The sequence below is a fragment of the Nansenia antarctica genome, assembly GCF_963989245.1.
Source record: "Nansenia antarctica genome assembly, chromosome: 11".
NCBI classification, from domain to species: domain Eukaryota; kingdom Metazoa; phylum Chordata; class Actinopteri; order Argentiniformes; family Microstomatidae; genus Nansenia; species Nansenia antarctica.
In genome coordinates this window covers 18,853,116-18,878,298 of record NC_137681.1, presented here as the reverse complement: position 1 = coordinate 18,878,298, position 25,183 = coordinate 18,853,116, and the positions used below count along the sequence as shown (strand labels likewise).

General features: G+C 47.8%; 3 protein-coding genes across 4 annotated transcripts in view; 1 reads left to right on the top strand and 2 right to left on the bottom strand.

Annotated features, from left to right (window-relative positions):
* The window catches only part of LOC308167675 (transforming growth factor beta-1-induced transcript 1 protein-like), a 10,213-nt gene extending 3,270 nt beyond the window's left edge, over window positions 1-6,943 (bottom strand). The window contains exons 1-6 of the mRNA XM_080542110.1: window positions 6,816-6,943; window positions 2,969-3,126; window positions 2,488-2,549; window positions 770-906; window positions 580-670; window positions 216-300 (exon numbers count right to left, since the gene is read on the bottom strand). Of these exons, the coding sequence (XP_080398236.1) occupies window positions 216-300; window positions 580-670; window positions 770-906; window positions 2,488-2,549; window positions 2,969-3,126; window positions 6,816-6,828 (546 nt within the window). The 5' untranslated portion in view covers window positions 6,829-6,943. The remainder of the gene's footprint in view (window positions 1-215; window positions 301-579; window positions 671-769; window positions 907-2,487; window positions 2,550-2,968; window positions 3,127-6,815) is intronic.
* Window positions 6,944-8,395: 1,452 nt separating this feature from the next.
* Window positions 8,396-10,167, bottom strand: LOC308167680 (elongin-B-like). Of its 2 annotated transcripts, none has more exons than XM_080542115.1 (4): window positions 10,072-10,167; window positions 9,334-9,528; window positions 8,806-8,914; window positions 8,396-8,563 (listed from the first exon to the last, which is right to left on the bottom strand). In XM_080542115.1, exons 1-4 carry the CDS (start codon window positions 10,081-10,083, stop codon window positions 8,451-8,453), a joined length of 429 nt encoding a protein of 142 aa, XP_080398241.1. In that variant the 5' UTR covers window positions 10,084-10,167; the 3' UTR covers window positions 8,396-8,450. The 2 variants fall into 2 exon arrangements, with proteins under 2 accessions (XP_080398241.1, XP_080398242.1); XM_080542116.1 differs by having other exon boundaries at window positions 9,394-9,528.
* A 1,936-nt stretch (window positions 10,168-12,103) lies between these two features.
* On the top strand, window positions 12,104-16,312 carry pkmyt1 (protein kinase, membrane associated tyrosine/threonine 1; the record flags this gene model as incomplete). The annotated part of the gene is made up of 9 exons (XM_080542425.1): window positions 12,104-12,481; window positions 12,725-12,962; window positions 13,045-13,372; window positions 13,611-13,717; window positions 13,930-14,102; window positions 14,467-14,681; window positions 14,781-14,878; window positions 16,198-16,203; window positions 16,293-16,312. 9 exons carry the CDS (start codon window positions 12,104-12,106, stop codon window positions 16,310-16,312), a joined length of 1,563 nt encoding a protein of 520 aa, XP_080398551.1.
* Window positions 16,313-25,183: the final 8,871 nt, after the last annotated feature.

Below are 25,183 nucleotides of genomic sequence, written 5' to 3'. Positions count from 1 at the left end.
ACAGGATGTAATATGTAGTGAACAGGATGTAATATTTAGTGTACAGGATGTAATATGTAGTGTACATGATGTAATATGTACTGTACAGGATGTAATATGTAATGAACAGGATGTAGTATGTAGTGAACAGGATGTAGTATGTTGTGAACATGATGTAATATGTACTGTGTATTGCAGTGTGTATTGCAGTGTGTATTAGGTGTGTAGTATCTTACTGTGCTATGTACTCTGAAGTCGGAGAGTGAGGCCATGAGTTTGTCCAGCTCCAGAGTGGCTGAGGTGGCGGAGGGCTTGGCTGGGCTACACACACACATTTTAAATGCTTTATTTATGTCCACATACATGTCCAATTCTAAAGGACATAAATATTAACAGTGCATTTTGATATCATGGAAACAACACACACACACACACACACACACACACACACACACACACACACACACACACACACACAAGGTTACCCAGGGGGGAGGAGTTAACCTGGGGGGAGGGATTAACCTGGGGGTGAGGAGTTACCCTGGGGGGAGGGGTTAACCTGGGGGGAGGGGGAGGGGTTACCCTGGGGGGAGGGGTTACCTGGAGGAGGGTGTGGCCTTGGAACTCTGAAAGTCTTTCATCTTGTCTCTCTCATCCCTCTTACTGGTCGGGAACTGGGCCAGGATCTCATCTACCAATCAGAGCGCAGAGGGGAGGAGTTTAGCATCTCTCTCTCTCTTTCACTCTTTCTCTCTCACACACACACCCACACCCACCGTCCGGTCCTGACCTGTGATGTTGAACTGCGTGGCGTTGAGCTCCTGGAGGAGGTGGTCCAGCTCACTGAGCCCGCCCCCCAGCAGGGAGGAGGAGGAGAAGGCAGGTGGGGCGTCGGCCTGGCGAGGGGAGCGGGGCTTACACACCGTACTGATGGGGGGGGAGAGGATAAAAATGATTGGCTTGCAAACACACTCTGTCTGTCTGTGTGTGTCAGTGTCTGTTGCTGTGTTCGAAATGGCATACTGCATACTAGCATACTCAATGAGTATATACTGCATACTGCCTACTAAAGTCATAATAAGTATGCTAATACCAGCTGACCGTTTACACTGCAGTATGTTATCTTAGCAGCAGATGACCAAATGACTGGACAGTACAAGTGTGACAAAACTAAAGCTTGAATCACTTGGTTCAGAGTGTCTGATGTTACATACTTAGAACATTTCCTTGTTACGGCAATGCTCTTACCCATTTTAGTTGCAATATTATCAATATGTTCAGTCCACGTAGGTTTAGCATCCAGCACAATGACAAGTAGCTTGGTCTTTTTAACTTGTTCTACTGGCTTTCCAAGTGATAAGCTTAGTTGAGGATTAGTGACCAGCATATGTCTAGACAACATCATTTTGTTTTAGAGATATTCAGCACTAGTTTGGTGTTACTAACCCACTCAGCCACTGTTCTGAGTTCAGTGCTCAGTACATCAGTTAGCTCTTGATATGTTAATGCTGCACTGTACGTAGTGGAATCATCAGCATACATAACTACTCCTGCTTTATCTTATACTGATGGGAGATCATTATATTAAATACATATAGGATAGGTCCTAAGCACTGCCCTGAGGAACCCCACATTGTAACTCTGTACTATTCGAATAGCTACCATTGAAGAACACTCTCTGTCTTCTCCTGGACAGGTAACTCTCCATCCAGGACAAAGCAGTGGATTTAAATCCATAACATTTAAGTTTACCAAGCAGCAGACAATGATTAATAACATCAAACGCAGCACTGAAATCCAACAACACCGCCCCCACTAGCCTCCTGTCATCCATGCTCTTCAGCCATTCATCAGTCATTTGCGCTAATGCTGTGCTAGTGGAATGACCTTCTCTATACATGCTGGTAACCCTAACCCTAACCCAAACATAAACCATTTTCTCTAATAATTTACTCAGTACTGGGAGAAGACTGATAGGATGACTGTTTGGACCAGTGAACGTGGATCTATTATCCTTAGGCAGTGGGATAACCTTTGCTTCTTTCCAAATCTCTGATTTGATTGATTGATAGCGTGAAACTTAAGTTGTGAACGAATCGCGAGTGTCCATGCTTTTCTATTATGCTACTAATGACGTATCAGGGTCTTGAAGGGTTATCTATTCCATAGGTTTCAACCACTACCCCTTGTAACTCTGTTCCGAGGGGCAAGACGAAAAGCGAGTGCCACTCCAAAACGAGGGGTAGGCGTAAAAATGGGAAATGGGATTGGGCCCATGTGATTATATCTTACTCGTTGTACCAACCCCCCTTCCACACACACATACACACACACACACACACACACACCACCCCCTCAACCAGGCAGGTCAGAGGGAAGTCAGAGAATAAGAGGAAGGTTGTTCTGATACAGATCAGATGATCCTGCGGATGTTATCTCTTAATGATAGTAACCATAGATCTGTAAACATAGATCTGTAAACATAGATCTGTTAACATAGATCTGTACCTGTAGAGCTTGTCTGGGTTTGGGTTTTGAGAGCCGTTGGACTTCATGGCAGCAGAGACGGTCTGAGAGAGATTAGACATTATACATTATATATACATTATACATAATAAATACATTATACATGATACATTATATATATACATTATACATGATACATTATAGGGTTATAGATACATAATATACATACATTATACATGACACATTATAGGGTTATAGATACATCATATACATATATACATAATAGATTATACATTATAGATGATTATAGATGATAGATGATTATAGATTGTTATAGATAATGGATGATTATAGATTATTGTAGATGATTGTATAGATGATAGATGATTATAGATTATAGATTAGTGTGTGTGGTGTGTGTGTGTGTGTGTGTGTGTGTGTGTGTGTGTGTGTGTGTGTGTGTGTGCATGTGTGTGTGTGTGTGTTCTGCATACTGGGGATGGGGGGGACGGGGGCTCCATACCTGTTGGGGGGTGTATGCCGGGGGCGGAGGGCGGGCCTGGGCAGGATCTTGGGGGCTGGTAGGAGCAGGGTCAGGGGTCGCTGGGGGGTCAGAGGTGAGCAGGACGGGGCATCTGGCCAGGGGGGAGGAGCTATTCTCTAGGTCAGCCAATAGGGCGTCTAGAGCAGGATCATGGGAGTGTAAAAGGGATTATACTGTAGGTTGGTGTATGTGTGTGTGTGTGTGTGTGTGTGTGTGTGTGTGTGTGTGTGTGTGTAGACAGGCAGACAGAAAAAGACAGGCAGACAGGCAGACAGACAGACAGACAGACAGGCAGACAGACAGACAGTTACGTACCAAACACAACAATACGAGGACTGAGAGGGTAGTTAGGAGGCTCATCAGCCGCTCCTAAGGGGAGACAGACAGATCGACCAATTAGATAGCAGAAGACAGGCAGACAGACAGACAGATCGACCAATCAGATAGCAGGACACAGGCAGACAAACAGACAGATCGGCTAATCGGATAGCAGGGTACAGGCAGACAGACAGACAGACAATAGAAGCTAGAAGCAGAAAGTATGCAGCATAAACTGACCAATCAAAGCAGAGAAGGAATAGTGTTGGTATAAACCAGAAACATGAGTTATAATGAGTCAACATGTTAGACAGAGCGAGAGAGAGAGAGAGGAGGAAACTGTGGAGGAAGACTGTTATGGAACTGATATGGAATTCTACCCTCCTCACAGCATCAGTCTCTCATTCCACCCTCTGTGTGTGTGTGTGTGTGTGTGTGTGTGTGTGTGTGTGTGTGTGTGTGTGTGTGTGTGTGTGTGTGTGTGTGTGTGTGTGTGTGTGTGTGTGTAGTTAGGGTTAGGGCTCCAGACGGAGGCTTTCATCATCATAGTTTAACACTGATGATTCATACTGGTACAAACATGTGGAGAGAATCTCACACACACACACACACACACACACACACACACACACGCACGCACACGCACAGGCACAGGCACAGGCACACGCACACTCACACTGACACTCACACACAGACACACAGACACACACACACACACACACAAACACACTCACAGTGAGTTACAGTTACAGACTGCTCATATAAGGAGTTGAAATTCTCTCAATAGGAGTTGTGACCATATTTAGAGTTGCCAGGAGACGGCTGGACATGGCCTGCTCTCTGACACACACACACACACACACACACACACTCACACACACACACACACACACACACACCAACCACCAACTGAGACACAACAATATAAACACACCAACTCTATTTGTGAAACACATCTCTGGTCACCCCCGGCAACTGAACCTTGAAGTTCAATGCAATGCAGATGTTCTGGGCCAGAGGCTGACATCACGCTAACACACACACACACACACACACACACACACACACACACACACACACAGGCTCTGTAGAACACACACTCCTAGAGGATATACAGCCTCTAAACATTTACATTACATTTTTACCATCTAGCAGACACTTTTATCCAAAACAACTTACAATTAGAGATTCACAGTCTACTCCAGGGACAGTCTCCCTGGAGTAACTTAAGGCTAAGTGCCTTACTCAAGGGCACAATACTGGTGGTGTTCCCAGGTGAGATTTGAACTCATGACCTCCAACTCTCTACTACCCCTTAAACCATAATCTCAGGCTCTAAACCATCATCACAGCTTCTAAACCATCACAGCCTCTAAACCATCACAGCCTCTAACCATCATCACAGCCTCTAAACCATCATCACAGCCTCTAAACCATCACAGCCTTTAAACCATGGATGACCAATAGGCGGCCTGCGGGCCACATCCGGCCCGCCAAAGCTTTCCATCTGGCCCGCAGAATATTCATGATTTATATATATATATATATATGTATGTACAATTCAATTCAGAATATGTGAGGAGGGAAAGAAAATTGTTCCGGTATTTAGAATATCTAGCATTTTCTTTCTTCCAATATTGAAGCAACCCCAAAACTCAATACATGTGTCCGGCCCACAGGTTCTAAAGATGTTATGAATCCATCTGTCAGCGTATTATTGGCGAGTAGCCTACACAACCTGATGCAGTGGGAGTCAGACCTAAATCATTCACAAAGCTGCAACCTTGCTTCGCTGGTTGTACACTGAATGCCCTCTCTTGTTCAGTTAAAGTTCGGCTAATAATTCCACTGGCATGTCCATATCCAGCTTTCAAGCTCACAATTTTTGTGCGACAGGCATTTGACTGTTCAGGGTGTGACTCTTTGAAAGCTTGCATGCCTTGTGTATTTGTTTTTCTTATTTTCTTTCCCGGCCCCCACATCATCACAGCCTCTAAACCATCATCACAGCCTCTAACCATCATCACAGCCTCTAACCATCATCACAGCCTCTAAAACCATCATCACAGCCTCTAAACCTTCATCACAGCCTCTAAAACCATCATCACAGCCTCTAAACCATCATCACAGCCTCTAAACCATCATCACAGCCTCTAAACCATCATCACAGCCTCTAAACCATCATCACAGCCGCCTATAAACCATCATCACAGCCTCTAACCATCATCACAGCCTCTAAAACCATCATCACAGCCTCTAACCATCATCACAGCCTCTAACCATCATCACAGCCTCTAAACCATCATCACAGCCTCTAAACCATCATCACAGCCTCTAAAACCATCATCACAGCCTCTAAACCTTCATAGCCTCTAAACCATCACAGCCTCTAACCATCATCACAGCCTCTAACCATCATCACAGCCTCTAACCATCATCACAGCCTCTAACCATCATCACAGCCTCTAAAACCATCATCACAGCCTCTAACCATCATCACAGCCTCTAAACCATCACAGCCTCTAACCATCATCACAGCCTCTAAACCATCATCACAGCCTCTAAACCTTCATAGCCTCTAAACCATCACAGCCTCTAAACCTTCATAGCCTCTAAACCATCATCACCACCTCTAAACCTTCATCACAGCCTCTAAACCATCATCACAGCCTCTAAAGTTGTTATAGATCTGTTATGACGTTATAAAGTTGTTATAAAGCTCTGATGATGTTATAAATCAGTTATGTTATGAAGGTGTTCTAAATCTGTTATGATGTTATATAGCAGTTATGTAGTATGGTGTTATGTGTGTACCCTGTGGTAGTGTACTGGTGTGTAGTATACAGGGTAGTGTACCAGTGTATTAGTGTGTAGTATACAGGGTAGTGTAGTTTGGGGGTTTTGAGAGAGCATGCTGTTTTACTGGACCGGAGAGTAAAGCAAACATGTTTCCAAATTAAGCTTTTCCTGTTGCTCTCTCTCTCCCCCTCTCTCCCTCCCTCCCCCTCCCTCTCTCCCTTACAGTAAAGAAGAACAATAGGAGAGGTTGATTAGATCATAATATAGGAAGACCTGCAGTAGTTTAACATTAGTTGTTCTATGCAGCTGATCTCATCTTTAACCAGATATCCACACAGACGTCCTCCCTCCAGAAACAGGGAAAATCACCAGTTGACACCGTGATTATCAACAAACATCATCTAGAACGTGGTCTGATTATGTCAATGATGTTCAAGATGTTTTTTTAAAGCCTATGGATCATCCAGATCACGTGTGATCTCATAGGCTTCATTATCTTATTCAGAATCATATACAACTTTTACATTACGTTTTGTTTTTCCATTTCCTTTCCTTCATTTTCCAACACCGAGGTATTTATCCAGGTACAAAAAAAAAAAATACCAGAAAATAAAACAGTTACTTTGCTTTGACTTGTTCCCTCCTCCCAGATCGCGGCGGATAAAGGAACACGTCTTTATGTTTGAGAAGGACATTTTGTAATACATACCCAGATCATCCATGATACGGTCTCACAGGCGCTTTTTCCTCTTGATGTGAGAGAACAGCACTATAAACAGCATGAGCGGGTAGTGGAGGTTTTATTCGGTAGAACCGGGTCCTCGGTCCTCCGTGGCGGTGGCAGCCTCTCTCGGTAACAGAGCGTTATCGTCTCCGTTATCGTCTCCCGTGGCCCCGAATAACTTTTTTGGGATTCCGTTATCCGCCAACAGAGCGAGGATGAAGGAGAAGGCCGTCCCTCTCTCTTCCTGTGTGCCCCGCAGCCCGAGCCCAGACCGGGAGAGGCGTAGTTGAATTACTGCGGTTACGGTTTCACCCCCCCTCCCCCGGCGCATGACGTCATCTCATGCATTCCTAGTCCATATTTGGGATAGGAGAAGATCTGGGGTTTGCCACGCGCGCCAAACTACTACTGCTCTACACTCTCCCCTACCTCCAGCATAAACACCTCTAATCTAATATAGACACAGTTCTAACCACATGTCAAGCTTCACTCACAGGGAGAGGATAGAAGAGAAGGCAGGAGAGGAGAGGATGAGACAGGAGGGGAGAGGAGAAAACGGGAGGAGAGAAGAGGAGACGAAGAGAGAGAGGAGACCCTCCTGCGGGCCAGTCCATCCTGCTGGTCTCCTGGCTGTGACGGTGTCTGGCCAAACCTCCAGCCCTCCTACACTTCACCAGGAAACCACACACATTCATGCTCTCAACAAAACACAGGAGCCAGCTTGTACAAAAGAAAACAAGTTTTATTCAGATCACAGTTCCAGACAGTCCGTGTGTGTTTGGGGGGACTGTGATGATTTTGGTGACAGGAGACGGCTGATGTCCATGTTACGTCCTCTGAGTCCTGTCTGTCTGGTTAAAATACCTCAGTGACTCGTGTCCTCAACCAATCAACCTTCCAACCAACCAAACCAACGAGCAGGCGTGGTCTCAGTGCAGATGGACTCAGCTCAGAGCAGGAGTGATGTCACGTACAGCATGTACACAAACTAAGTGATGACAGAACAGAATCAGACTATATGAACATCAGTGTCTCAGTGTGACTGAGGGGACAGAGGAAGTGAAGTCAGTCGGTGTTGGAGGACTGTTAAACACAAACACCACCTCACTGTTATACGAATAATAGTAACACTAACTCTCTTTCTCTCTCTCTCTCTCTCTCTCTCTCTCTCTCTCTCTCACACACACACACACACACACACACACACAACTGAGTCATGAGCTGTAACCCTCGTTACATAATAGGAAAATGTGACTGAACAGGACAGGATGGGATGGGGGGGCAGGGGTCAGGAGAGTTGGCCTGACCCCTGCCCCCCCATCCCATCCTGTCCTGTTGGCCTGAACTCAGAACATAGAACATAGAATTCAGAACTCAGAACTCAGAACTCAGAACGTCAGGGAACAGCGTGTCATGTGCACTGCAGGGCCTGCTCCCCCCCCCCCCCCCCATCACTGCAGGGCCTGCTCCCCCCTCCCCCCCTCTCCTCCCCCCCCTCTCTCCATCACTGCAGGGCCTGCTCCCCCCTCCTCTCCTCTCCTCTCCTCCCCGTCCTCTCTCCATCACTGCAGGGCCTGCTCCCCCCTCCTCTCCTCTCCTCTCCTCCCCGTCCTCTCTCCATCACTGCAGGGCCTGCTCGTTGGCGGTGCTGTTGGAGTCCTGGGGCTTCATCACGTCTGGAAGCTCTGGAGGGCTGGAGAACAAGTCCACCTGCAGCGACTCAAACAGGTCATCTAGAGGAGGAGAGAGAGGAGGGATGAAGAGGAGAGGAGAGAGGGAGGAGGAGAGGAGAGAGGAAGAGGAGGAGAGAGAGAGATGGAAACATTCAATTTAATTTAATTTAATTTTCTTCAAAATATTGGTCCTTGTAGTGACCCTAATGACAACACTGACACATGCTATTAACATGACGACACACAGACAGAGAGAGGCAGGAGTGAGTACACGCCCATGTGCACACACACACACGCCTCACCGGCGAGGCGGAAGGCCAGTCCGACGGTGGCGGGGGCCTGAGGTCTGGCCGTCTGGTTGGTGAAGCCACAGTCTCCCAGCGTCCTGCTGTCCTCCAGGGGCTGGTCGTCCTGCAGGCACAGTGGCACACACCTCGTTACTACACACACACACACACACACACACACACACACACACACACACACTCAAACACACACTCAAACACACACACACACACACACACACACACACACACACACACACCCACACCCACAGGCATACGCACAGGCACACACACTCTCTTGCATAATCACTAACGTTATAATGTTGTTAGACAGATCCCTGATGTTATAATACTGTTAGACAGATCCCTGGTGTTATAATACTGGTACCAAACAACGACATTTGGGAGGGGGGGCTCCCCTGGTGCTAGGAAAGAAAAAAAAAGAGAAAAAACAAGGGAAAGGAGCTGGTTTACATAAATAAAGGCTATGTACACTATCCACTATACTATACAAATAAAACACTGTGCACTGTGCTCCTCCTCTACCTCATAATCCCAACACGAGCCCAGACCCCCGGCCAGGTGTGACCTCCACCGGGCAGGTACCTTGAACAGCCTCTGCTCCTCTGGCGCCCTCTTCAGGACGCCCTCCACGATCCTCTTCAGCTCGTACACGGTGGTCGACTCCTTGGCGTCCGTGAAGATGGTCGTCTTCTGACGTCGGATCATCAAGAACACGTCCTGAGAGGCGAGGGAGGGATTATATCATATACATGTTAGATATCATATTCATAAACTGAGGTAGTGTCACGTTGACCAGGTTATTAGCTGGTTATTCCACAGCCTGTTTGCTGCCTGCCTGTACCTACCTCCCCTAGGTCTGTGACGTCATGTGACTGACTATCAGATGTGGTTAGCTAGCTACAGGTAACGACTGACTAGCTAGCTAAACAGGTAATGACTGACTAGCTAGCTAAACAGGTAATGACTGACTAGCTAGCTAAACAGGTAATGACTGACTAGCTAGCTACACAGGTAATGACAAGCGGACAGTGAGCAGGAACATTAAAACGTTTAAACAGGCCCACAGCAGCATCTCCAAATCTTGTTTAGACAAGTTAGGTAGCTGACTAGCTTCCCCCCACGACACTTATCGAAGCGTTAACTCAGTGAACACGAGCAGCGAGGTAAAGCAGCTAGCTCCTCCACACGGCTGCTGCTATCCGGTTAGCTGAGAGGACAGGGTTGGACAAACTAAGACACGTTGACACGGTCCAACTTTACCTTATCTAACATCTCTACGCTGCTCCGTTCCTCTGCTTTAGACCCGGAGATAAAAACCGTGTTTACAAACTCACCATGTCAGCCCGGTGGTCGTGTTCGCCCGTGTTTAGCCTCTCCGTCGCCGCCGCTGCGCGATGATGACGCCGCTGGTCGCTCGGGAACAGAACAGTGACGTCGTCTCCGGGAGCGACCGACCAGCGCGCGTATGGAGTTAATCTTGAGCCAAATTAAAAAGCAAAGAAATATTTTGTGAGGGGAAAAAAATCCACTTTGTAAGCAAAAACATAGATCCGTAAGCAAAAACATAGATTTGCAAATGTTTAAATATTTTTTTTTGTTCTCAACTCCAAAACATTTGTTTACAAAGCTCAACTTTCTTTTGCTAAATTAAAATATTTGTTTGCTAAACCTAAAACATGAGATTTGCAAAACATGAGATTTGCAAAACATGATTTGCAAAACAGTTCCGAGTACAGTCAGGGCGGGACTTACAGCAGAAAGAAGCACGTCCCTATTGGCCAGTGTCGATCCGAGTGATAGCTTAGGGCGGGCACTTAAACGGAAGTCCTTTCTTTCAGACAAAAGTTTCGTTGAAATAGCGGTCGGAAATGTAATTTCACTGTAATATTAGGAAAAACCAAACATCTAGAGATGTAGGGATGCAACCTTTTTTGTATGTATGCTTTCTGGTGATCTTGAACCCTAAAAAAATCGGAATGCTTGGGTATACCCCCTTTCCAAGTAAAATGAAGCATGTAGATGGTGGGGAAATGGCCTTCATTAAAAGTAATGTAAAAGACTGACCCCCTGCCTTATTTTTTCTTTTATAATGAGAAAACATCACATGGTATTCTTATTTTGGATTTCTCTCTGAGGCAATGTGTGTGTGTGATTTGCAAATCTATGTTTTTGCTTACAAAGTGGATTTTTTTTCTCACAAAATATTTCTTTGCTTTTGATTTAATTTGGCTCAACATTAACTCCATACGCGCGCTGCGATACGCGACGCTCCGTTTTGGCGCCAGGCGGTGAGAGTTTGAAGGGCGTGTGGAGGAACACACACAGGCGCGCGCTGCTGGGACCGAAGGCGTCCGGACGGTCCATCTGTGTTGTTTGTTTGGCGAATAAAACAACGAACTATATGACACTTTAACTGTCACACTGCGACTCTAAAGCCGGGTCACCACACGATAGGAAGACTTGTCCGAACTGTCATGTTTCTGAATGGCGAGAAATTAGGCGGCTAAAGCAGCTGTTATGATAGCTGCCTAGCTAGCTAGCCTCGGCTAACAGTTTGTTGTGGTGTTTGACGGCCAGTCAGCCGGTGTGTTTCTGGTGGCCGTGCCGTCATCTGTCATCTGGGATACAGTTGTTCGCCTCGCGTAAGTATTGTACCCGGTAGAGAGTTTGTCAGACTGTTCTTTTAGATACATGGTTTTGACGAATACACGGCCAAGGCTTCCTGACAGCTGTATGACAACAACAACAACAACAACAACAACAACAACAACAGGTAACGGGGAACGTGTCTGTTTGACCGGCCTCGCCATCGCTGCTGCCTCCCCGTGGGAGAGACACGACTGTTCACCTGAGTGGAGGTTATTGATCTGCCCACTCCACTGTTGTTGTGTTTCTGCTGCTACCATCTGACTGTTGTAGGATGACTGTTGTTGTTATTGTTGTTGTGGTTGTGGTTAGCTTGACCAAAGCATTTCATGACACAATCTAGACTGTATTCTGTGTATATGACAAGTAAACTTTGATTTGATTCGAATAGGTTATCAGTCTGTCTATGTTATATTCCAAGAAGAATGTTGCCTAACTTGTTGTAACACACCTGCTTTGCCAATCAGAGCTCTCAAGCTATACATGTGACAATTCAACTTCACACTAATGTCTGCCCCCTGTACTTTCCAGATACGAATCTAAAGGGAGGCTAGAGGAGTGCCTCGCTACTGCCATCTGCCGGCTCACAGCATCATCACCTCCTGGTGGTTCCTCCCTCCCAGATTGGTTCACCCATCGCCACATCATGTCTGTGTCCCTGGAAACCAAGATGGCTACGACACCCCTCCCCCTCCCAGCCCACTTCTCTCAGGCTGAACAGACCTTCTCCTTCAAGAAACGCCGCTTCCCTTTCTCCTCCTCCTCCACCTCCACCTCTTCCCTCTCTCCCCCTGCCCTCCTCTCCCACTCTGTGCCCCCACGCCCCCCATCCAAGGGGTGCCCCCCCCTGAGCCGGGTGTTCCCGCAGCGGCCCCCCTCCCCCTGGACAGCCCTCTCCCCCTCCCTCCTCCAGGACCCCCCCTCCGCGCCCCTGTATGACCCCAGCAGACAGCAGTCCTTCTTCAGCCAGTGTTTCACCAACCTGGGCCTGCTGGGGAGGGGCTCCTTCGGAGAGGTCTACAAGGTCAGCACATGCACACACACTCACTCACACACACACACACACACACACACACACACACACACACACACACACACACATCCACACACACACACACACACACACACACACACACTGTGTAAACAGTCTACCCAGACCAATGGAACAGATCCCAACAGATCACTGATCAGACAGTGAGACACTGAGGCCCCATCCCTCAGAGGTGTGTGTGTGTGTGTGTGTGTGTGTGTCTGTCTGTGTCTGCAGGTCCTGAGCCTCCAGGACGGGCATCAGTACGCCGTGAAGCGGTCTGTCCAGCGGTTCCGTGGCGCGGGCGAGAGGAACCGGGCCGTGCGGGAGGCCCGGAACCACGAGCGTCTGGGCCGACACCCCCACATCCTGGGCTTCGTGGCGGCCTGGGAGGAGGGGGCGCGCCTCTACATCCAGACAGAGCTCTGCTGCACCAGTCTGCTGCTGCACGCTGAGGCCCAGCCTCCAGGCCCAGGTCAGTCTACTGCACCATGAGGCTCAGGTCAGTCTGCTGCTGTTGATGGTGGTTAGGGTGTCACTCTCCTCTCCTCCTGCAGATGAGCCGTCAGCCTGGGCATACCTGTGTGACCTGCTCTCCGCCCTGCAGCACCTCCACACCCGCGGCTACGCCCACCTTGACCTGAAGCCTGCCAACGTCTTTCTCACGCCCTCCGGACGCCTCAAACTGGGAGACTTTGGCCTGCTGCTGCAGCTGTCTGGAGGGGAGGGGGGCAGGGGGGCAGGGCAGGGAGGGGGGAGGCTGGGACAGGGAGGTGGGGCGGGGGCGCCAGGGAGGGAGAAGGAGGATATCCAGGAAGGGGACCCCAGATACATGGCCCCCGAACTGCTGAAGGGGGAGTACGGACCTGCTGCTGACGTGTTCAGGTGAGGAGGGGGAGGAGGGAGGAGGAACAATATATGTGTTTTTTATTTCATAAAAAACTGAAGATTAAGTTTAACCCTGTGTGCGTGTGCGTATATATAAAAGAGAAAGAAAAAAAAAAGTCACGGATAACAAGAAAGCCAGATGTTTATTTTTTATTTTTTTATTGTGGTCCTTTGATGATAAAAGATGTAGAAACAAGTGTGTGTGTGTGTGTGTGTGTGTGTGTGTGTGTGTCAGTCTGGGCGTGTCCATCCTGGAGCTGGCCTGTAACATGGAGGTCCCTCAGGGCGGAGCAGGCTGGCAGCAGCTGAGACAAGGCTTCCTGCCCATCGAGCTCACCAACGGTGAGCACACCTGTCTGCTGGTCACCGACGGTAACACATACCTGTCTGCAGTTCACCTTGGTAACGCACCTGTCTGCTAGTCACCATAGTAACACACACCTGTCTGCTGGTCACCAACGGTAACACACATCTACAGGGCCCAGTAGCAAGGAAAAACACCCTCAAAGAAACATTGAAAGGAACCATCGTGTGTGTGTGTGTGTGTGTGTCAGGCCTGTCAGTGGAGCTGCAGTGTGTGTTGAGGATGATGCTGCATCCTGACCCCGCCTCCAGGGCTTCGGTGTGTAAGCTGATGGCGCTGCCCTCCGTCAGCCGTCGCCGCTGGAGACGGCGCCTCCGTCTGCTGCTGCAGGAGACCCTGCTGGCCCTGCTGGCTGCCTGCCAGGTCTCTCTCACACACATGCACCAGACACAGAATGACACTTCACTTGTAGTTGTGCACATAAGTGGTTTTAAACACTGACAGACTATCTGACATGGCATCCATCTAACATCATCCATCTACCATCTAACATCATCCATCTACCATCTAACATCATCCATCTACCATCTGACATCATCCATCTACCATGTGACATCATCCATCTACCATCTGACATCATCCATCTACCATCTAACATCATCCATCTAACGTCATCCATCTAACATCATCTAACATCAACCGTCATCAACCCATGCAGGCCCTGGGTTGGGTTCTTCAGTTAGTTAACAGTAACTGTATCTCTTGTCTGTCTGTGTCTGTCTATCAGTCTGTGGTGTCGTGGGGCTGGGGTCTCCTCTCGTCCCTCCCCCTGCCTGGCCGGACCACGCCTGCCCCGGCCACCCCCCCTGCCCCGGCCACCCCCCCTAGGGAGAGCTGGGATTTGACGTTGCCCCCCAGCCCCCTCCACACCCTCTCAGACAGCGCAGAGGAGGATGCCGTGTTCCCTGGCGCTCTGGAGCTCTCCCCCACCTTCTCTCACAGGTAACCCTAACCTGACCACACAGTAACCCTAACCTGACCATACAGTAACCCTAACCTGACACCTCTCTCTCGCTCCTCTCCTTCTTTCCGTTTCTACAGAGTCAAGTCCCGCCTATCAGTGGGAAGCACTTCTACCCCCTTCCCCAACTCTTCAAGACACACGCAGCGCAGCCTCACACACTCACCTACACACTCTGGTCACTGCCTCACTCACTCACCTACACACTCTGGTCACTGCCTCACTCACTCACCTACACACTCTGGTCACTGCCTCACACACACACCCTCCAGCATTTACGCCAGTGACTCCCACCACACACTGAGCCCCACGAACACACACACACACAGCCAGCTGTCTGCTCACACACACACACACTCCTCCCAGCGACCCGTCCGTAACTGTGTGCGGTCTGAGCCCGTCCCCCGGCCTGGCTTTGAACCCAAGAACCTCCTCAGCTTGTTCGATGAGACACTGTAACCCTGACGACCAGCCTGTAACTCTGGCAACCAGCCCTGACGACCAGCCTATAACCAGACTGTAGATAGTTGTGTATGTGTGGAATGACAAGGCTACCCTGGTAACACAGAGGACTACAAGACTGAAATGCTGTGTATTTAGTTGCACCTTTCTATGATGTCTGCTTTCAGCAGAATGATGTTTGTTTTGTCTAAATGTGCCATAGTAGAGTATCAGCAAAGTATCGTATGATAACTTCCTCTTGTTTTTTTTAAACTTGTAAACAAAAGTCAAATTGTTCATTCTGTCTGGACTTCCTGTGTTTGAAAAGGAAATCTGCTGTTGTCATGGCAACAAAACAACGTTTCAGTTGGTCTGAGTGTACCTCCTGTCTGAACTTCATCTTCATTAAGCCAAATAAAGTGAGGAACTGTGTGTGTGTGTGTGTTTTATTATCTTCAATAAGATGAATAATGATGACTGGCTGGTCCTTATCAATGGCTCCTGGTTTCAGGATGTTATAAAGGTGGAGGTGAGAGGATAGGTTGTCTTTGTCCCGGGGTTGTTAGTGAGATCATCTTGTTCCCGTGCTGTTGTCTTCATGTTGTAAGTATCAGTGTTGTAATTACCCTAGGTCATGTCCCTCTCTAGTAGGATGACACTTTCCTCTATTTTTGTATCTGCCTAGTCTGTACTAGGATTACACTTTTCTCTATTAAGTATTTCCCTTGTACTAGATGTACAAATATACATTGGGCCGGTTTCACTGACAAGGCTTAAGCCTAATCCTAGACTAAAAAGCATCTTCAATGGAGATTTTACATTGAAAGTGTGATTTACTCCAGGATTAGCCTTAAGCCTTGTCTGTGAAACCGACCCATTATTATTAAAGCCTCATTGATTCATTATATTTGTCCTACCTTGTACTAATACGCACAGACTCAACATTTCTATGCACACAGTGATAATTACATTAGAGTCAGATTATCAACATTACATGTGTTGTGGTCGACATGTGTCCGTGTTCGTGTCCCCCATTCTACACCTCTTGTCCAGTAGGTGGCGGTAAAGCATTTGCAATCCGTTAAAGAACAAAGCATGAAGAAGACCCGCTGTGTTTTCATTAATTCTTCCCCCTGATGTTACATTGTCAGACCTGCGGCAGGACGGATGATTCCCACCCAGCCGCCCGCAGTACCACCAGCGTTAGGTCACAGCTAGGCGTCTAGGAAACCCCGGGTCTAGGAGGCTGGGCCAGGTCAAACCTCCAGAGGCGACCTCAGAGGCACGGCTAACGGTCCTGTCATCGCTCTAACACTCCTAGAACATCAGGAGCCGGAAGTGGAATATAACTGGACCTGCGGAGGTCAACAACTCTCGTCAGAAACATCGCATCTGTCGCCGAAGATGTAAACAAACTGCTGTCGAACTATCGGGACATGTAACACGTTTATCAGCGTCTCACGTGTGTGAACTGGTGCGGATAGGGGAGACAATAACACGTTATCTTGCGTGATTAATTAAACACACCTGCAGAAATAGACATTCGCGTGCCGTTCTCTGTTGCTAAGGGGAACTGTCAATCAATAGAGGATGTCAAAGCTGGAGCGTCTGAACGTGCGCGTGGCCCGGCTGCTGGCGGCGGCGGTCCAGGAGGTCCTGGACGTGGTGAAAGAGACTGTGTCAGAGTACCAGGAGAAGACCTCCAGGACCCAGAGGGAGAACCAAGGTCTGAGGAGGAGGCTGCTGGCGCTGCAGGAGCAGATGAGACACACCGCAGGTGGGTTAGGGTTGAACGCCTAAATGACACCACCGACCTTAAGGCCGATTTAAAGTTCTGCGTCGAATTTACGTGCGTAGCTTACGTAGCCTACGTAAGGGGTCTCGCACTTTACACTTCTGCGTAGGCCGCGCTGCAATTACACCGTCACATCGCTAGGTGGCATTTACTTTTGCAGGACTTTTTTTTTGCGTCGTCGAACTCACTGGTCGCGTGTACGCTGCGTCAACCTTACCTTACCTCAGCGACGCGTGTGACTGTGACTGTCTCATTAAATAGCGGGTTTTCTGTTCCAACAGGTTTTCAGAGGTGTGCTTATCGAGAACTATCTAATTGACATTAGAATGGGGACAAATATAGGCGCAAGTTCAGTCTGTGGTGAATCAGAAGTGCTGTGAGCTGCTACAGTCAGCCCAATCTTAATCGAGTTTGCCTTTGATAATGGCCATCAGTAATATAATGTTTTATTTCACTTCATTATACATTGTTCTGGGTTCAGTCTGCTGTCATCCATCCTTAATGAGCGATTAGAAAAGTGAAACCAAGCAGAACGCAGCACACACACACACACAGACACAGACAGACACACACACACACACACACACACACACACACACACACACACACACACACACACACACACAGAGACCGAGAGACGCAGAGTGACTCGGGATGGGAGGGTAGAGGAAGATAATCATCAGATTATGCTAGAAGAACAGACCAAGATGACGATACATAGAAACGAGTACCTCATCTTTGAAAGTCCAGTTTCACAGTCAAGTTTTGGGTTCATTACAATCTCTCCCTCAAACTGATTTGATGTACACCAGCCCGCAGTTTTGTTAGTTGTGCAGTCTACCTCTATTTCTCCTTCTCATGCTGTCCCTATTTCACCTTCTGTCCCTTAACCACTTTCATTAACTTAATTAAGATATCACCAGGGACAAAATGACTACCGTTCTTTAAGACGGAGCTGCCACTACCAGCCCTATCTTTGTATATTGAGTTTGCCTTTGATACCATCGGTTCTACTTATGTGGTTTTGACTACCTGTCCACTTTCTCACCTGGTTCTTGCTCTCTCTCTCTCTGGTGAGCTGACTCCATCCTGCTCTCTCCCCATCTCTCCCTCTCTATCCTCCTCTCTCCCTCTTTTGCTGTCAACCAAAAGGCAAACATAACAACCAGAGTATTATCAATTTATAACATCATTCTAATTGAATATTGGGTTGCTGTGGTCATTGCAGTCAGATAGTCATTTTGACCTTACTCTCATGTGAAAAGAAATCGTATATCTATCCATAAAAAAGACATTTCCAATGAGTGACGATTTGTTCCAATGCTTTAATCCACTGTCCATGTACTGTAAATATATCACCTCTGAGCTAGCTAGCTAGCTAGCTTGCTAGTTCTTTGACACTACTCACACCATGGAACTATAATCAGACACTTTCTAGTCACAATTATAATAACCAATCTGAACCAACTTTCTCTTACACTCTGCAATTATATTTGCAAATGTTTCAACTTGCTTACTTTCATCTGCAGACATCTCACCCTGCAAAAACACTTGCGCAAAAAAAGAAAATCTCCAGCGCTGACACAGAAAGTGTGGAGATATATCTGGCTATGCGGGACTACTGGTGGACTAACGTTACCAATACAGGCTTGCCACTGTTGCCAAATTCAGGTTGGGTGCGTTTAAAAAACCTGGATATTTTAGCCTGCTTGTCAGATGTTTGGGGTCTACGTCCGTCCATTACTAAAACTATATGTTGGCCTTTATTGCACTTACAGCAGAGACAAATGGCTTGTTTGAGATTAGATAGGTCAGAGCGTGTGTGTGGAGGGAGCTGAGCCCCACCCTACGTCAGAGGGCGAGAGAGAGGTACCGAAATCTCTGTTGCAATTATGTCCGGTAGGTACCGGATGTATAGGTACCGCTACCACATTGGTACCGGTTTTCAGTACCCACCCTACTTCTGATTCACCACAGACTGAACATGCGCCTATATGTAATGTCCCCATTGTAATGTAAATTAGATAGTTCTCGATAAGCATACCTCTGAAAACCTGTAGAACAGAAAACCCGCTTTTTAATGAGACTCACACGCGTCGCTGAAGTAAGGTAAGGTTGACGCAGCATACACGCGACCAGTGAGTTCGATGTCGCAAAAAAGTCCAGCAAAAGTTCCGCAAGATCGGTGGTGTAATTTAGGCGTTAGGGTCACATCGGGTAGGTCTAGTCAGATGGAGTTGATTTCTCATTACATGGGATACAAGTATACAAGGCTTGGTCCTGAACACCATTACCATCTTCATTTAAGTTTATTTTGTTTCTTTCTATTTGCTGCTGAGTGTTTAACATCCATGTATTTGTTGACAGGGGCGGTCCCAGTGACAGAAAGAGGAGGTGCGGAGCAGGGGTGTAAACAGGAAGCAGTGTTCTTTCCGGGTGAGGAGGTGGCTGAGCTCCTACAGTCAGAGGACGAGCTCACAGCACTCCTCTGCTCGGGGTCACATGATGGTGGGGGCGGAGTCCTGACCTTCGCCCCTCCTCCAGCCAGGGGGGGAGCCAGGGGTCAGGGGTCAGGTGGTGTAAGGACCAATCAGAGCAGAGAGACAGATCTTCTAAGAGAGACAAAACATGACTGTGATGTAGCATCGCTGTCAGAGTCACTATCAGACCCTTTCAGCTCCACCCACCGAGCCTCTAACCATACTAACTCCGCCCACACAGCCTCTAACCATACTAACTCCGCCCACACAGCCTCTAACCATACTAACTCCGCCCACACAGCCTTTAACCATACTAACTCTGTCCAGCCAGCTTCCCCCCATGGCTCCCCTCCCCGTGCCCAGCCTCTCCTCTCCGTGGAGCAGATTAAAACGGAGGAGGAGGAGGAATTTTCTACCTTCTCAACGACAGAGCACTTCTATGAGGCTGCAGGTTCTAGCCACGCCCACAGGCACCATCTCAACCAACCGGGTCTGTCGGCCGACTCAGGCTCCTCATACGACCTGCTGTATTTCGGCCCCACCCACAGTGGCTCGGGGACGGTCCCGCCTGAAACGGGAAGCAGCATTACCGGGGCAACGCTGGAGGGGAGGGGTCACAACAAGGGTTGCCATGGATTCGAGGAGCAGAGTAATGTCCTGTCGTACAGGAAGTCGCTGGGTGGGGGGGCGGGACTGAGAGTCCTCCAGAGACACCTGGGCAGGGAGAAGCGCTACTGCTGCCCGCTGTGCGGACGTTGCTTCAGCCACGCCGGAGACTTCAAGAAGCACAAGAGGGTTCACACCGGGGAGAAGCCCTACTGCTGCGCCGTCTGTGGGAAGCGCTTCAGCCAGTCAGGATACCTGAAGATCCACCAGCGCTACCACACCGGGGAGAGGCCCTACGGCTGCACGCTGTGTGGGAAACGATTCAGCCACTCTAGTAACTTTAAGAAACACCAGCTCACACATCTGGGCTCAGTTTCATAGCTGGAACATCAGCCCACTCCTATGGGCTCAGTTTAATAGCTGAAAAACTAACTCACTCAATTGTTGTATGTGTTTTATAATGTGAACATTAAACTGGAAAACTGCAGGTTTGATATCTAGTTTACTCCAAACTGGTGTAATGGACGCTGTGGTTTTGATGACTCATTATGATATGAATCACTTGTTCTTCATTCATTCAGACTGCTTTTTTCATTACTTATCCTGAAGGCCCAGTGAGTCATTTTATAAACAAATATATGTTTGGACAGGTTGTGTATTTTATCAAATAAATGCATTCATATGACTTACTAAAATAGAATTTACATTTAATTAAACATTGTCCTGCTGGGGTTTGATGTACATAATAAATATCCCTAAACCTGCAGCTGCACAATCAGTGTCTCCGTGTCTGAAACAGTCATCATTACTAAACATTCCCTTTGACAGGGTGGGTGTCAGACAGAAACATTGGAGGTTAATCCCAGTGACACCAAATGACACAGCACACGTCACCGCCGCTCCCCAAGCATATCCAACTGCAGCCGCAGCACAGCGTGTACTAGTGTGTAGGAAGCTGTACTACCATATATGGCTCGTATCGTCACAACGACTTTGGCTGAGGAAGACAAAAATCACAAGCTTTTAAATGGACTAGAAAGGACATCCGTAATAAACCGAATCGATGGACATATTTAAATACGTGTATACCTGCACGCATACACAGCCACACTATAGCCTACTCGTTTTCGGACATTTATCGTACAATATTCAAAGCTATTTCGATGTTGATTTACCAAGCTACTATACGTTCCAGTGTCGATTTGGAAGAGTGGGGGAGTGGCAGGTTGCCTGTAGTTACAGTGTGATAGATAGCTTAAAACGTTTGCTGTCTTAATACTTTCTTCAGCAGTTATTAATAAGTGTGTAACAGGAGGGTGTGGTTGTGGGACCAACCTTAGCCAGACAACGCCACCTTGGGAATTACACCCAAGGAAATAATAGCCTACTGGGGAAATAATTCGAACACCTTCAGTTACAATATACGATATCCCCTATAGGTTATTTATATGTAAGTAAGACAGAGACGTGATTCAAAATCAAAAGGTTTAAATTTATTAAAAATGTAAAAAGAAAAGGTATGGCTGAGGGGAAGGGTAAATATCATCTATTGAGACTGAGGAAGCTAGAAGTCAGTCGATATCATTCAATTCAAGGATCAATAACCAATCACTGGTATCATTAATCAATCACTTTATTTTACATTTAATACTGGATGCAGACGAGTATAAAAAGGGAGATCGCCACACAGGGAATATAACTACTAGGTTCCAGCATACACTGATAAAAATGCTAACACTTCTTTATTACAATAAATTAAAATATCTAAGTAGGGCTATCCACTTGTGCAACTTACCATACGCACTCAAACACAGCTAGCAAAAAGGGGTGATCACACAGTGCAATTAAGATGATCACGCTCGTGCATGCAATTGGTAATGGGTAGGACCTAAACAGACTACTACCCCCCCCCCCTGCCAGAGTGGCACTTAGAGATCTAAAAACCTAGTAGGCTAGGTAGCACAAGGTTAGCATGCACAGGTTAGTGTGACAGAACTAGAAATATATTAAAAGGTAACAAGCAAAACTGGGATTCAGTGACGGCAGGTTTTGCAGGAGGCAAAACAGCAGCTAGCGTTCTGACCAACCTACAAGGGCAGAGCACATCCACGAAGACATATCACAATAATAATAACAATAATAATAATAATAACCACAAATATTAAAATTATCTCGATGCCTTAAGGGCAATCCTACAATACAGTATAGCCTACATGTGTTACATTTGTAAATTGCATGCACCATATCAATCCACCATCCACTGTACCTCGGCGGTGGGAACCAGCACTGTTGTAGTGATGGGGGAAACAAATCTTTCGACGCATTGACACATTCAACACTACTAGGTGCACGATCTCCCTACTTCCTGAGGCCCTGTCCACACCTATACGTTTTTTTGATAAACGTGGATTTTTATATTCGTTTTGGGGGGTTCGTCCAGACGCAAACGAGTTTTTGCCCTCTGAAAACGAAGATGTTTAAAAACGCCTGCCAGAGTGAAGATGTTTAAAAACGCTGTATATTCGCCGTATATTTTTGACGTGTGGACGAGATAGACGGAGCTTTTTGTATTCGTCACGTCATCATGCGCGTAGATTTCTATGATCATGCGCACTGCAGCTGTTTGCTGTTCCCTCCAACGTCATATCCTGGCACCAGTAACTACTGGTTTACAACAGGCAACGGTGTTCGAGGCTACACAAGCGAGGAAAATGGATGTGAACAAAGTGCTTCTAGTTCTTTCACTGTTAACTTGACTTTTAACCTGTTCACAGATAAATGCACAGTTAATGATCGAGAACATTGAGAGACAGTACACAAACACCACTCTCTCCAGCTCTCAGCAGCCTCACCCTCACAGAGCATGAGGTGAGACGCGTACTGAAGGCGGTGGACCCCAGGAAAGCCTCGGGGCCGGATGGCGTCCTGGGACGGGTGCTGAGAGACTGCGCCGACCAGCTGGCCGGGGTTTTCACCAACATCTTTAACCAGTCCCTGTCCCAGGCCACCGTCCCACCCTGCCTGAAAACCTCAACTATCATCCCAGTCCCGAAGAAAAGCACGGTGAGCTGCCTAAACGACTACCGCCCGGTGGCACTCACACCAATCATCATGAAGTGCTTCGAGAAACTAGTCCGGGCCCACATACTCACACGCCTCCCGCCCAACCTGGATCCATACCAGTTCGCCTACAGAGCCCACAGGTCCACAGAGGACGCCATAGCGACGACTCTCCACGCCACTCTATCCCACCTGGAGAGGGGAAACAGCTACGCGAGACTGCTCTTCGTGGACTTCAGCTCCGCCTTCAACACCATCCTTCCAGACAGGCTAGTGACCAAACTACTAGACCTGGGTCTATCACACTCTATATGTGCGTGGATCAAGGACTTCCTGACCGACCGCCCCCAGAGGGTGCGGGTGGGCCCCCACACCTCCACAGCCCTCAGCCTCAGCACTGGGTCCCCCCAGGGCTGCGTGCTAAGCCCCATCCTCTACAACCTCTACACCCACGACTTCACCCCCGTCCACCCCAGCAACTACATCGTAAAGTTTGCAGACGACACCACCGTGGGGGGGGGACGAGGCGGCGTACAGGGATGAGGTAGAGCAACTGAGCAAGCTGTGCAAGGTTAACAACCTGCTGCTAAACAAGTCAAAGACCCAGGAATTCATCGTAGACTTCAGGAGGAAAAAGTCCGAGATCCAGCCCCTGCTCATCGACGGAGAGAGCATGGAGATAGTCTCAACCCTCCGATTCCTGGGACATCACATGCGGGATGACCTGGCCTGGAAGGACAACACAAAAGGCACCATCAAGAGGGCACAACAGCGGCTATACACCCTGAGATGCCTCAGGAAAGAACACAACAAGCAGGAGATACTGGTGGCCTTCTACCGCGGCGCAGTGGAGAGCATCCTCACCTACGGCATCTGCAACTGGTTCTACAGCTGCACAACAGCGGAGAGAAACGCGCTACAGAGAGTCGTGAGAACAGCACAGAAGATCACCGGCGCCCCCCTCCCCTCTCTGGAAGAGCTGTACAACACACGCTGTCTCAGGAAGACCTCCAAGATCTCCAGGGACCCGACCCACCCTGGGCACGTACACTTTATCAGGCTGCCCTCGAAAAGGAGGTACAGGACCCCGGCCGCTAAGACAAACAGACTGAAGAACTGCTTCTACCACAGGGCCGTCAAGGCCCTGAACACAGCAAAGGCCTAAGTTCTGGGCCCAGGACAGTCTGGACGGATTGTATGGCAGCTAGTGCTGAGGCACAAACATGTACATTTCAAGCCTGCAAACTGTGACACTTTAAATAACGTGAAAAAATACTTTTGTGCAATATGACAACCCTAGTTGACTATCTGTGCAGTATAGTACAGTGGATTGTGTACATAGCCTTTATTTATGTAAACCAGCTCCTTACCTTCTTGTGATTTTATTCTTTTTCTAAAAGTTTTTTTTTTTCCTTTCCTAACACCAGGGGAGCCACCCCTCCTAAATTTCGTTGTTTGGTACCTGTACTGTAGCAATGACAATAAAGTCCATTCATTCATTCATTCATTCAGACAGAGGCGTCTGATTGGCCAGCGGGGCTATGGGGATAATATTATATCGCCGACTACTGGTGTGGAATGCTCAATGACAGCGTTTATATTGCGTTCACTTCATGCGTATGCATGTGGACACAGACATTGTTTATAAACATGCTGGTGTGGACGGTAATATTTTTATATACGAAAAACGTTTATCAAAAAAACGTATAGGTGTGGACAGGGCCTCAGGATATGTTCATCCCAGTTGCCTTTCAGGAAGTAGGGAGATCGTGCACCTGTAGTGAATGCATCGATAGATCGACACTTCCGACACAATTGTGTTGAATGTGTCAATGCGTCAAAAAGCTTCGTTTCCCCCCCATCACTAGATAAAATACAGTTGTAGTCAGCGACTAATACATACTAATACATCTTATTAGGGAGCAATGACAGTACACCATACCTCTAGCCTGAATGGGAAGGGACTGAGAGCTTGGACCAGCAGGGAGTCAGGTGAGCAAAGAAGTAGGACACTGGGTACGCACAAGTTAAGTAGAGAATCACTAATCACTAATCACTGAGTCTCACTAATCACTAATTGTTTACCAGGTGGTGGGTCTCA

Bases quoted from the DNA above. Each gene is read 5' to 3' on its own strand.
- LOC308167680 (XM_080542115.1), bottom strand. The intron at 8,915-9,333 runs GTAGAGGAGGAG...CTGTGCCTGCAG, and splicing joins GCTCGTGTTGGGATTATGAG to GACGACCAGCCCCTGGAGGA. The intron at 8,564-8,805 runs GTGAGGCGTGTG...CTCCTCCTCTAG, and splicing joins ACTGGCCTTCCGCCTCGCCG to ATGACCTGTTTGAGTCGCTG.